Here is a 13,265-nt window from a genome sequence, read left to right as displayed (position 1 = left end):
GCTCCTCCGTGTTGCTGTAGCTGCTGGGCGGCTAATCCTAATCCTCATCCTCGGTGGTCTCTGACAGCTCTGCGGGCTCCCTCTGTGTGCGTGAGCCGCTCTGCGCTAGGCAGTTCATACGGGTTTAGTTTTATTTTGTTTCTTTTTTTATAATTTTTTCCTCTTTTAGCGTTGGTTTCTCTTGCAGATGTTGCTGCAGGTGGGGGCAAAGGGAGCACTGTGATTGCCTGGGATCTTGGGGCATTTCTCTCTTCACCTTTCCGCTCCCGCTCCAGCGCTGCTGTTGCTAAAGACTTTTGTAACTATCGACTCAAGTACAATTTCGATGGAAAATGAAGGTAAAGGTCTCATCAGACTCACTGACTTCATTGGAGCTAAGAGGATTTTTGCATGCAATTTGGTGACAACTCCTACTGGTGCGTGTGTATGTTTTACCGTTCCAGGGGTTCGCAGGGTTGCTCTCGTGTGCTAATCTTGTGGTAGGGATTTTGGTCTGCATTTTGAGATTTAAGATTTGTAGCATCATCGTTTTTCTTTATTTCTGCTGCTGCTTGTAGAACTAATTGTCAGAGAGATTTTATTCTCTCTTGACAGCTACTTAAAACATCTATTGTGCGTTTTAATGCTTTATATGTTTGTAATAGAAACATTTTATTTAGACAGAAGCTTCTTGGCATTAGTTGCTTGGTATTTGCTTAGATGATATGATTCTCTTAAACATCTATTTCAGGATGAAATTGTGAAGTATTAGCTGCATTTTACTTTGAAATATTTTGTGTATTTATACGTTCTCGAAAATTACTCAAATTGCTCTCTTGGACAGTATTTAATTAAAAAGTGATGCTGAAGTTTTGAGTACTGAAAGAAGTTGTTCTATTTTGCGTTCTCCTTCTTGTCTAGTTTGGAAATTACTTAATCTGGGGAATTACTTCAATTTTTTAGTGTCAGCCTTCAGTTTATGCTCTGGGAACCTTGAAAGCCCCTTTGCATTGTGACAGTGACTGTGAACTTAATTGATTTTTTTTTCCTTTTTGTTTGTTTCTCTTTCTATGTGACTCTTTATGTTGAAAATCTCTGAAATTTATTATTTTTATTATTATACATGTAGGAAAAGAACCATTGATTACTCCCACCTTAGGTCATCACTTTTCTTTGAACGTTGGTGGGGATTTAGGTGGCTACTGGATTTCCTTTGCTGTAGGTTGTTACATGAGATGTTAGGTGCTCCTTTTCCTCCCACCCCAAAAGAGGGCTGCTTTTTTAATACTTTGACTTGAATGAAGAACTGAATTGAGACTGTGGGGTAGACTTAGGTTATTTTTTATGGTTGGATATTGTTCTGTTCTGAAATACGGTTGTCGTGGATGACTGTAACGTTGTGGTAATTGTGAAGTGCAACACATGTTGAAAACTATATGGGTTGCTTTCATCTGCCATTTCAGAACTTTTTTCTAACTTTAAAATCATGTCAGAATATTTTAAATTCTATTGATCATGTCTTCCAACTGGATATTTGTGAAAAAGAACGTGGACCTTGTTAGGTGGCAAGAATTTTGAAGTGCACAGAGCACCTCTAGGAGATTGGTCTTTGTTTTTAGAGGCTGGATAGCTGACAGAAGTGGGGTCGGTGCCTTTGCATTTCAGTCACTGTTGCAAGTGAAAGGGTTTTGAATGGGCAACGCCCGGGAGCGGGGGAAGGCAAGCAGGGATAATACCGATGAATAGAATTACACTAAGGGGGAAAAAGGTATCTGTGTGCCAAAACCCAAATGGCAGAAAGACTTTTAATGCCTTACACTTCTGTTATCAAATAAATAGTATATCATAGATGTAGTGTGCAGTCGAGTTGTGTGTGATAGTGTGGCTTATTCTTCCAAATGCACAAAGATGGCATTTTTTATGGAATAAATAAACTATGCATAAAAATTAGTTATATTTGTATGATAGAAATAATATTAAAAGGCTTTATCTTGGGGAAAATACTTTAAAATATGATCAGATGCATATTTCAAAGGCAGAAATAAAGGCTGTGGTTTATTGAGGGTTTTCAAAATGGGGTAAGCTTATGGGAGTAGGAGAAAATGATGTGTGATAAAAAGACTGAAGTGGTTCTCTGAACACATGAATGACTTCTTCTCCTCTATTTCTTCTCCCACACCCCTCCATCTCATAATTAATTGAGATGGGCATGGATATTTACAACTGTGTACTGTCTGTTTTGGTGTTCTTGGTATTTCTGAGCCCTTCTTTTTCTAAAACTTGACATTTTGAGGCAGCTAGACACAACAGCTTTTGTATTGGAACTTTTCAGCTCTCTTGAGGCTCCTTAATGTATTTTCTCCTGGTGACAGCTGAATAATCTTTGTAATCTTGTAGAACAAAGATTGCATTTAGAATATTTTTAAGCTTTTTTTTTTCCTTCAAGTATGTGTTTGAAAGGTCTCTTAGGTTTAGATATTGAGCAAGAGATAGTAGATTGTTGTTGTTTTTTTTTTTTCCCTCCTGTATTTGAATGAATGTTCAAGATTGGGAAGTGGTGAGATGGTTTAGAAAACGGATGTTTTGCTGTGTTAATTCAGTACTCATAAACAGTATTGTGTGTTTATGTCTAGGCTAGTTAATGTTTTGTCCTGAGACTTTGTGGTTCCTGTTTCTTGTGTTGGGTTGATTGAACTTCCGCAAAAATTCGTGTTTCTCATGGTAATGAGGAAGAGAGAATTTCCCGTCATAGGGAGATTTCTGCTTGATCATAAAACTATGAGTTAGAGGAATGATGTTTGTATTTCCATTTGGAAAGATGGAGTTTAGTGACTTCTTTCCATTGGAGGAGCTTTTTCTTAAACTGTAGGCAGTTAGGGGAATCTTGTATGGACAGAACATAATTTTGTAATTTCTGCCTTTTAGCAGAAAAATAAAGAACAATTCAGGTTTTCTAGACTTTGAGCTTCTTTGAGGTCAGACCATGACTACAAAAACGAATTGTTAAATAGGAGTACTGTTTTGTTATCAAGACCTTAGGCAGTATTTGTTTTCATATTGTTAAGAGCCTAATGGAAGAGGTCAAAGTAACATTTTCCTGCAGAAAAGATTATCCCAAAATCATATGGAAGGTTGGTACAAAAATTCAGACCAGACTTGCTGCATGTGATAAAACATTGTGTGGTGATTCAGAAATCCTCCTTAATCCTCATTGTTTTGAGTCCTAGTTAACTTTAGCTAATCTTCAAAGATGGTGGTTAACTTCAGCCTATAGTCTGTAGTAATTTCAGGATAATTTTGATGATTGCATGAGTAGGGAGATAAAAGTGAAGACTGTTTTGTTTCTTAGAAAAAGGTACTTTAGTTGTTCATAAAATCCTGACAAATTAATAATTTGTCTTGTGCTTGTAGTGCAGTTGAATTTCCTACTGAGTTTCATGGGTGGTGGTTTTGGTGTTTTTTTTTTTAATGATGAAAATGGGCTTACTTGCTAAACTATCAGATTGAAGATCAGTGAATAGGTTTTGGGGGCAGTGAGTTTCAGCACCCTGGACTGGCTCATCATGGATTAGGCAGCCGTAAGTACTGAGGAAGGGGTGGAGCGTGTGTACATGCAACGGACAGCAGAGGGGGAAGGGATGCCTGCAGCAGCAGTGGCTTGAAAACAAATTAAATGGTTCCAGAGTGGCATCATCAGTTGTTCATTAAGTAATATCCAAAATAATCAGATTGAAATTTGCGATGGAAAATGTTGGAGATTCTGAAATGGACTTGGTGTTATCACAGCAGTTCAAATTCCTTTTGGAATGTAGATGATTTCTTAACAAAATAATAGGTGAAACAAGAAATTTGATATTCATTGATCACAGTTTTTTACTATCTGCAGCTTGCAGATAGCTAGAAACCAATACTTTACACTTATGTTGGCAGAAGTCACATTTTTTTAACTTGGAGGCTAAGGCGAGAGAAGCGAATTTTTCTCTTTTTTTTTAAAAAGAAGTGTGAGTCTTCACTAAAGACCAATTTCATTCCTATATTTAAACAGTACTTCGATAATTTAAATAACTGCTAAATTAATATAGCTCAGCCTTGCATTAGGAACATGTATTTCCTTTATAAATGAACAGTCAGACTCATCTTTTAATCTGTTTGGTTGATGGAGCATTAGATAGTTTTCGCCTTTTCTTTCCCCTTTTTTCCCACGCAGGTAAGTTGGAAATGTTAATGTATAATAACCTAGAAGTGATTTAACGTGGTGGCAGTGTGAGTTCAGATGTTGCAGAATGTATGTGTAGTTATTTTGCTCCCTTCGTAACTTCTTTACTTGAAGAATCTGTGGCGTAATCTCGTGGTGAGTCAGGAGAAGCATTGCTGTAAGGAAAATGCAGACAGTTCTTAGGGCAGCTAATTCAACAAAAGAGAAACAAACATTTTCACTTGGATATTTTTTGGTGATGAGTGACAAATACACGGTGATTTCAAGCATCTTGGGGTGCGTTTCTGTAGGACTGAATAAAAGGGTCTCCTTATTGCTGAAAGAAGATCCTGCTCTGACTCGTGTTCCTGCACTAGTGTTGCGTTGACTCTCGTTGTTGAGTTTCTCTGTCTTGCTGGCTTGGCAGAAGGTTAGCCCAGCCCTTCCTTCCCCTTGCCCTTGTTGGGCAGCTTTCTGTTGAGTGGGACAATGGAATGGGTTCATGAAGTGTTCAGGTAATGTTGAAGAAGGTGAGGGACAGACAAGTGAGACCTGTTAGCTTGACTCAGTTCCTTATGTAATCATAGGTTCCATTCAGTATCAATTCACCCACAGACCACGGCAGAATTTTGCAGGAGTGGCATAAGTTAATAAATAGATTTTTAGTTTTGATTGGGTGGAAGAGTTGAGATGATACCTAATTGACACTGGGTGATAAAATTGACATTTGCAGTGTGGTTTATAAAAGCTAGAAGGAATGATAAAGTTACAATGCAGGGAAGAGAGGGAAAATAAAATACAGTAATCAAGGTATGAATTTGGGCAAGCATCTGTTTCTAGTTATTTGTTTTGTAAACATTCTGCTCTAAACAATTAGAAAGGATAAAATGGATAATGGGTTAGCAGATGCCATCTACAGAATCTTTTACAAAGGCTTTTAAAATATTTTTAAGTCATAAATTTTCAGCAGCACTTTTTTCTGCATACATAATTCACAAAAAAAAAGCTTTGTGAATACAGTGTTGCTGCTTTCTTGATAGTAATCATAAGAAAGCTTATTACCATAAGTAGAGTAATTATGCAGTGAGTTATGTTTGCATTTAAATTGACACTGACACTAGCTTGGTCCTGAGAAGTGTTGTAAACAGTAAGTTCAGTATTTTTTTACTTAGAAATTAATTTTGTTGCATTATGAAGTGACTGCATAGCTGTCAAGGATATAATCAACTATGGGGTCTTCAAGCTTCATTATTTTAAGCAAATACTGAGAAAATATTTTTATTTGTGTTTTTGCTTAATACCATTATATGGCAACCAAATTCTGCATGTCATGGATACATTAGTAGCATATCACAGGGTGATAAAGTTCTTTATTTTAGTGTTTGCCATTCAAGTGCCATCCTTGATTCAGAGAAGCTCAGCACTTCAGAGTGTTATGAGATACAAGCAGACTGTTGGAGAGCAGCCATATGATCTTATTTCTAAGCTTAAATGTTCCTTTCTAGAAAGTTGGTGACTCTCTGGCAAGATAAATGACTGATACTTAGACCCAAAGTCTTTTTGGCCTGTAACTTCTAAAGGGCTTCCTGTGAATCAGGATTTCAGCTGAAGCAGGAGCTGGTTAGAGTCAAATGTGGGACAGCCAGCAGTACTCTCTTCCTTGGGCAATGAGTTCCTGAACTGATCCAGTTCTGTTATATTCATCGAGGCACTAGCATTGATTTGATCGTTTTAGAGTGTGCTTAGGATTGTTTATTTTTTTTTGTTCTTCTGATTAATAAGTAATGACAAATGTAAGAAATGTTCAAGCAGACTTTTCCAGTGTCCAAGGGTTTCCTTGAACAGGGAGATCAAAAACTGAATATTTTGGCCAACGAACTATAGATGGGTCTGATGTGTTCGTCAATGCCTTCTTGGTAAAGCTGATGCCACCTCCAGGCTTTCAGCACTGAGGCTTTAAACTCACCATTGTATATCCTCCAGAGTATGCATAAATGCTCTAAATGGTAAGTCTTTCGTAGAAATGAAATAGAAAGTGTGTTTGGCATTCTTAAGTTTCCACTGTATTCTACATTAAATAAGGTAAAGGAAGATAAAGTGATGTTGGAGGTTTAGTTGGGTTTTTTGTTGCCATCATTCTGACAGTGCACAGCACTGCAGTCAGGTTAAGGTATGGTTATTTTTGTGAAATGTTTTCTCTAGCTAGAGAGCAGCAGTTGTCACTCACAAGGTTTGCAAGATAACCACATGGTGTATACAATGATTACAGCAAACTGCCCATCTTTACTCTTTACTGGTAGCCTCAGTTGAACTACATGTCCTACTTTCTGTTTTTTAAATTAAAGAAGACATGAGGAAACATCCTGAAAGAGTAAAATGCATTCCAGGTTGTGGAGACATGTTTCTCAGAGAGTGTTCTTGGAAAGTATTTTTAGGACCTGAAAATAGTTCTTGAGCTTTATAGACTATTGTAGAGTTAATAAATTGCATGTTAAGTGGAGCATCTTACTCTTTATTACACTGCCTGAAGTAGATGGGGTTGGGGATACATTGCTTAAATATTTTACGACTTTCAAGCTAGGACAAACCTTGAGATTTAAAATGGTCAGTGCCAGTATTCGATTTCTGTTTCTTAGTTGATCAGAAATGCCGTAGTGTTGTGTATCAAGGAGCATGGTTTTGCATTATGGTTGTTTCATTGCCATAGTGAAAGTCCCAAGCACTGCTGAAGTGGTGTACTGGAATATGAGGCAGGGGATTTTTCAGGCTTACAGGGCAGCTTAGCAGGTTGTTCTCATAATTTGGGTCTTTATATTTCTTTGGTAAATGGATGATGTCTATTGCCCATTTTCTATAAAGTATTATGAAATTACACACAATAGCAAGGGGCTGAAACTATGTGACTTCCCTCCTCAGAATAAAATTACTCTGCAAGGAGAACTCATTAATGCAATTTAGTGTTTCTCTTTCCTTCTGGCTTTTTTTAGGGTCAGAACTTTTCTATGTGAACTTCCTTTGATGTGGGGGCTCCTGGTAAATGTTTTAACTAAAATACTGTTGAATGGGAGCAAATTTTTTTTGACTGTTAGAATACAGGGTTGCTGCAGCTGTTTCCCCAGAAGTGAAAAATCATCACACTTTTCCAGAGGAGTACATTCAAAAAAAGACAGTAGACAGTAACTTCAAAGCCTTCAAAAAGTATTTCTGGGCAAATAGTGCCTGGTAGAAAACAAGAGGCTTCTTAGTTTGCAGACTTCAGTCTTTTGTGGGGTGGGAAGGGACAGTTCTTTGCAGTGACAAGTAAAGTACTCTCTTTGCAAATCGGTCGTGGATGTTTGTGTCTAATAAGTGTTGGCACTTCTTGTTCTAAAAAACACAGCATTATTTCCCACAGAGATATGTGTCAGAGTTCAGTGCTCTCTGACCAGGTTTTTTTTAGATAATCCACCTAAGGAGGGTGCAACACTGAATATTAGGGCAACAAAGCTGGTGAAGGGTCTGAAGCATAAGTCCTATGAGGAGCAGCTGAGGGAGCTGGGGTTGTTTAGCCTGGAGAAAAGGATGCTCAGGGGAGACCTTACTGCCTTCTAGAACTACCTGAAATTAGGGTGTAGCCAGGTGTGGCTTGGTCTCTTCTCTCAGGCAACTCATGACAGGACAAGAGGACACAGCCTCAAGTGGTGTCCAGGGAAGGTTTAGGCTGGACATCAGGAGGAATTTCTTCACAGAAAGGGTGATTATGCATTGGAATGGACTGTCCAGGGAGGTGGTGGAGTCACTGTCCCTGGAGGTGTTTAAGGAAAGACTGGATGTGGCACTCAGTTCTGTGGTCTAGTCAACATAGTGGTGTTTGGTCGTAGGTTGGGCCCTGATCTCAGAGGTCTTTTCCAACCTAATTGATTCTGTGATATCAAATGTGTGTTTGAAGATACTTGATGTTATGTGGGTTTTTTCATTTAGGAGAATGGCACATTCATATTATGTTTTCAGTATATTTTGTAAGCATAGTTTGTAATTAGCAAAATGTAGAAATTGCAGTACACAGTTCAATCACAATACCAATGTGATTCCCATTCCCTGTCTCTATAATATCTGCACCATTGTGATGCTGGGCATCCCTCATCTCCAGAAAGGATCATGTGGGTTGAGACCCCGTATGGTGCTCCTGACATTTTGTCAGTGGTTCAGTGCATGTGGTCACTGAGCAACATGAGCCTGACCAGCATGGGAGGGGATGCAAACTCAGACATTAGCATTCTTTTGATGAAACTGGGGAGAAATATTGATACCAGTTGATCCACTCAGCTGACTGAGGTGTTTATCCAAAGCAAAGGCCACCCTCCAGTCCCACTGTGTAGAGGTCAAGTCAGCCTCTTTGTAACAGCTGTAGTTGTCACACCCTGCATTATTTCCTGAGCTTCATAGGTGCTTCACCCTTGCTCATCTCCTCCAAGCCTTCTGTTACAGGGCTTTTTTTGGTCAGTCACTGTACTTGAGTATTTATCATATCTAAATTTACAGTGTTTTGAGGCTCATTTGAGAAGTTGCTGGTTGAGGATCAATTACAGTTGGTCTTCATGATTAAATCACATATGAGGTACAAACAACTGTATTAATTAGGGTAGTTTGTAAAGATGAGGCCTTCCTCAAGGTAACTTCGAATTTTATGCACATAATTAAGATGTAGATAAATTAGTTCAAAAGCCAAGAATAAGACATTAAAAACCAGAGTTTACTTAAGGTAAATTTGTAGACTAACTGCATTTATAGTTTGTGACCTTGATGGCACTGAGTTTTCTTTATTTTATTAAATCTCTATTTGCCACACTCAGCTGCTTCTGCCTGCTTGTTCTGCTAGCATAACTGGTGAATTTCTCTGGAGATTTAATTCCTGTTAAAATCTGGTGTAATTTCACTGATAAAATTGACTCATAGTCATAACCATGTTGAGAATTGCTGGTTTCAAAATGGTCTGAGGGCTCTTTGTTTGCTCTTCTCTGCCTTACCTCCACTTTTTGAATCCTGCTGTGCTTCAGGGGTTTGCTTCTGGCTGTACAGTTGTTCTAGGATTTACTCTATTAAGTGTGCCTAATGACTTTTTTTGTGTGTGCGCGCGCCTGGCTTTTTGTGTCTTGTCATCACTTGGCCATGGTTCTGTGGCTGGGACCTGTATTGAGGTTCCAGAAGCATCTTGCCTTCTCTACAAAAGGGGGAGGGAAAGATGGCATAAACATCTAGTGAAATAGATATTTTTAGGGTCATTGTTAGCTAGTGACTCAGTAGAATCACAGTTGTGATGCTGAGCAATGATCTATTGAAACAGAGAGCTTGATGATGCTTAACATAGATGAGATAGTTATGCTTGAGAGAAGACAGTTAAAAATTTGCATCTCCAAAACCTATGGCCACAATGTCCTAATGAGTGGGAGAGGATTTTTGCACTTATTCTTCATATCTGATGAAACTGACAGAAAAAAGTGTTACTTCCATTCTGGGTGGAGTCTTTTTCTTAAAGATTCCTTCCACAGCCAAGAGTCTTTGCCTAGTGGGAACTATGTCCAAAGTCCGTGTACATCTACAGGGAGAGATGCACAGACCTCTGTGCCCATTGACATCTAGTTGATATCTAGTCCTGTGTGCTTTCAGGGTTCCAGACAGTTCAGGAGAGGTAAGTGCTTGGTATTTAAGTATCTTACTGTGTGCACAGGTGTCTGCAGAAGTTGATCTGTGTTGCCCCTATGCACCTGTTATCCTGGCTCCAAATTGTACAGACTTGGAGAAGAACATGCTTCTTATGATCTGAGTTTTTTAAACCTTTCAGTATATATCACACATGGTTTGATCATATAGAAAATTCAGGAAATGGGAAGCTTGTAAGTTTCAGTCTGGTGTTCAGTGAAATACCTTTTATTATGTTGTTGAACACTACTGTTTTTTTCATTGTGGGGAAGGTAGATAAAAAATGAATCCTAATTCTTACAGAGGGTGAGGAAATCTTGGTTCTTTTGGGATCCCAGTAAGAAAGGCATGAACACTTGAAAGGCAGATCACTACTAATAACTGGGAAAAAGGCAATAGCAAGGTGTAAAATCATATGTCCTTTCTGATGCTGGGAATCCTGAGATGATACATCTTTGGAAGGATCTCTGGTCAGGGCATGGCACACTGTAGGTCTCGTTTGCTTGTTGTTCATTAGTACTGTTATGGGGTTTTACAGTACAGAATCATCCATCACTGATAGTAGTTGGGCCTGGAATGAGGGCTTTGAAGTGTTCCGTGGACAACGTGCTCTAATATCCTAACCTCATTATTAAAACGGCAGTTCCTGAGCAAGGTGCATATAATATTTCAAGTGTGAAAGACAGCATACTGTTCACATACTTAAAATGAAATGCACATTGATTAGTTACACATTGATTATGTGGACATTCATTAATTGTGCTATTGATTGGACACAGCATGACTCAGTAACGATCACATGGTATCCATGATAATCAAGTACCTGATGTGGATCACTGACTGCTCACACAATAATAATCTTACAGGCAGATCATTACAAACAAGTTGAAAGGTCTTTGTAGTACTTGAATTGGCATGAAAGGGGTTCACTTTTACAAGGACTGATGGGACAGATTCAGGCAGCCTTAGTGAGTTGTTCCGGTGGACCTGAAGATTCAGAAGGAATCTGAAAGAATCAGAATTTGTTTCAGTACCTGAACTTAAATTTCATTGTTTTGTGAACATCTAGGATTTTTTTCACTTTTTGCTGTTCTCTATAGATTTATTTCTCTACTACATTTGTATTTCGTACTTGCAGGTCAGTTGAGTAGCTTTATGTAACATTTGCAGGGCTTTATATTAGCTAATTAGCCAAAGTGTTTTGGTCACCAGTTTGTCTGAAAATAGACTTTGCTATGAGAGTGTTCTAAGTTTTTAGACTGCTCTTGGTGAATGTGGATCCTACCATTTGCATTCTCTGAGCAAGAAGAGCTGAAGTTCCCCTTGAAAATAATTGTAAAAGTATATTGATGTCAGTGAGCCCTACTGATGGATAATAGACTCATTTTGCTAAGCTGAGAAAAACAATGGTAGAGATAAGTTGTTGGTTACAGTAGAAGGAAGCTAGGCAGGCTCTTATAGCCTATGAGGAAGAAGAAAGAGTAACACACCACTCTTAACTAGTTAACTAAATTTTTCTTCAGTGGAAACAGAACCGAAGTCTGAATTTCTGGTAGTGTAAGCCTTCCAGACAAATTTGTATTTATTTTGATAAACATCCTGTGGTCACAGTTCCATGATTGTATGATTGATGCATATTTCTTGGCCTAGAAATGATGGTGTGTACCTTGGAAGTGGTCCAAGAAAAGCCCTTCCTGAGGCAGTGATTTATTTTTGTTATTCACCATCCTGCTGCTTTGTTCCTTGGTGGAATTAGCTGCAAATGGGGAATGGAAAGCTGTAGACATAGAAGCTTCAATGGTCGTGCTGCCTATCTGGTATCTAACATTGGCCAGTATAACGTCTTAGCCCGCATGTTCTTTATCCATATAAAAACTTGGCCTGCAATGAAATACTGAACTCTTTTAAGGTATCAACTGATGAATGACAGAAAATTAATTGCCGCATAGGATGGAAAGAAATCTTGCTGTATGTGGGTTGTCTCCTTTAGTGCAGAGCGCTGTGGTTCTGGGAATAGCTTCTGTTGGATACCTTAAAAGGTGTTGCGGAGGCCCAGATCTCTGCTGTGCAGATCTGGGCAGCAGTGCAAAGGACTGTAGAGAGCACTTGCCAACAGTATTGAAGAAGTAGTTTATCTTGTTTTGTGGAAGTAATGCATAGTAAAGGCAAAAAATCATTTGCTTGAATACAGTTATTGTGGTCCAGCAGATAGCAAGCACAGCTGTTTTTCGGACCTAAATCTGTTATGTAGCCCACTTTATATTTTGTGAGGGGAACAGTGGTTGGTTTCTCATTGGCTAAGGAATTGAAATTTAATTTGTGGCAATGTTGGATATTTGAAGCTGTTCTTTTCTGAACTACAAATGTAGTTTAATCTACAAAGATTGTATGGGGTTTTTAGAAACTAGATGAAGATCCATCCAGAATTATTGTACAATGGGTAATTTTGCTCTGGTGAAAGGAGCTGGTTATAAAAAGACTTTCTTAGCCTTTATCTTTGTGATCCTGTATCAGATTTTCTTTGTAGATTTTTTTTTTACCACATACAGTACAGCATTCTTCATAAATGTGGGAGATAATACGAATGAAATACATTCAAAATGACTGGCTTTTTGAGTGCCACAAAAAGGTTGTCAAAATAAGCTTTGTTGTTGCACTGTAGTTCTGTGCTAATGAAGATTTATTTGGAAAACAAACCTGATCTCTGAGAGAACCCTAACATTTCTGTTTAAGGATATTTAAATTCTTAAAATAATCTTAAATAACGTGTTATTAGATTTCCTGAAGTCTTAATTGATAATATTAGGGAAATGACCAGTTATGTATCCTTTTTTGGAGTTGTTTATGTTTAGCAGCGATGTCAGTTGCTAGAGGGAAAAAGATTTTTCTCAGCACTAAAATTTGTAATGGCTGTCAGTTCATTTCTGCCTGCCCTTACTGGGAAAGCATGGTTGCTCAGCACTTTTGTGAGAATGTGGAGTCATCTTGGTCGAAGTCATATGTTTGTGGGCTTGTTTTGGAAGAGCACTTAGGCTTAATGGTTTTCTGCCCTAAACTGTTGTTTGGAAGTGATAGAGAAAATGAGCTACAATAGTAGAGTACATGGCCAACAGTGTGCAGTATAGAAAATGAAGATTGTCATACTTTTTTTAGGACATAAAATGCTGGAATCTTTTAATGTGTTGTCATCTTTAGGTACTTGCATTTTAAGTCTCAGCACCCATAGAGAAGATATATACAATACAGTAATTATTTCCTAAACCATAAACGCACCAATTGAAATTCTGTGCAAGTATAATGTGAAAACCATTTCTGTGGTCTGCATGTTTGCATGTTAGGTCTCTTCCAATTAATGGAGGGTGGATGTGTGTGCAGCATGAAGTATTAATTGTGTAGTGAGATAGTCAGCAGG

General features: G+C 38.3%; 1 protein-coding gene across 5 annotated transcripts in view; it reads left to right on the top strand.

Moving 5' to 3' along the window:
- The window catches only part of ATP2C1 (ATPase secretory pathway Ca2+ transporting 1), a 62,063-nt gene that overhangs the window by 17,726 nt on the left and 31,072 nt on the right, over positions 1-13,265 (top strand). For 2 of the 5 annotated variants that reach the window (XM_017734547.1, XM_008633912.2), the window contains exon 1: positions 188-338. The exons of 2 other annotated variants lie outside the window; for them this stretch is intronic. Coding sequence is in view for 1 of the 3 variants with exons in the window: in XM_008633912.2 (XP_008632134.1) it covers positions 333-338 (6 nt within the window). In the remaining 2 variants the exon portion in view is untranslated. Of the gene's footprint in view, positions 1-187; positions 417-13,265 lie in introns of those variants that run through there. One more of the 5 variants, XM_008633913.2, reaches the window with a different exon arrangement.

Source organism: Corvus brachyrhynchos, unplaced genomic scaffold (genome assembly GCF_000691975.1).
Source record: "Corvus brachyrhynchos isolate BGI_N302 unplaced genomic scaffold, ASM69197v1 scaffold94, whole genome shotgun sequence".
Taxonomy (NCBI): Eukaryota; Metazoa; Chordata; class Aves; order Passeriformes; family Corvidae; genus Corvus; species Corvus brachyrhynchos.
The sequence above is the reverse complement of the archived record's forward strand: the minus strand, read 5'-3'. Positions and strand labels throughout refer to the sequence as shown.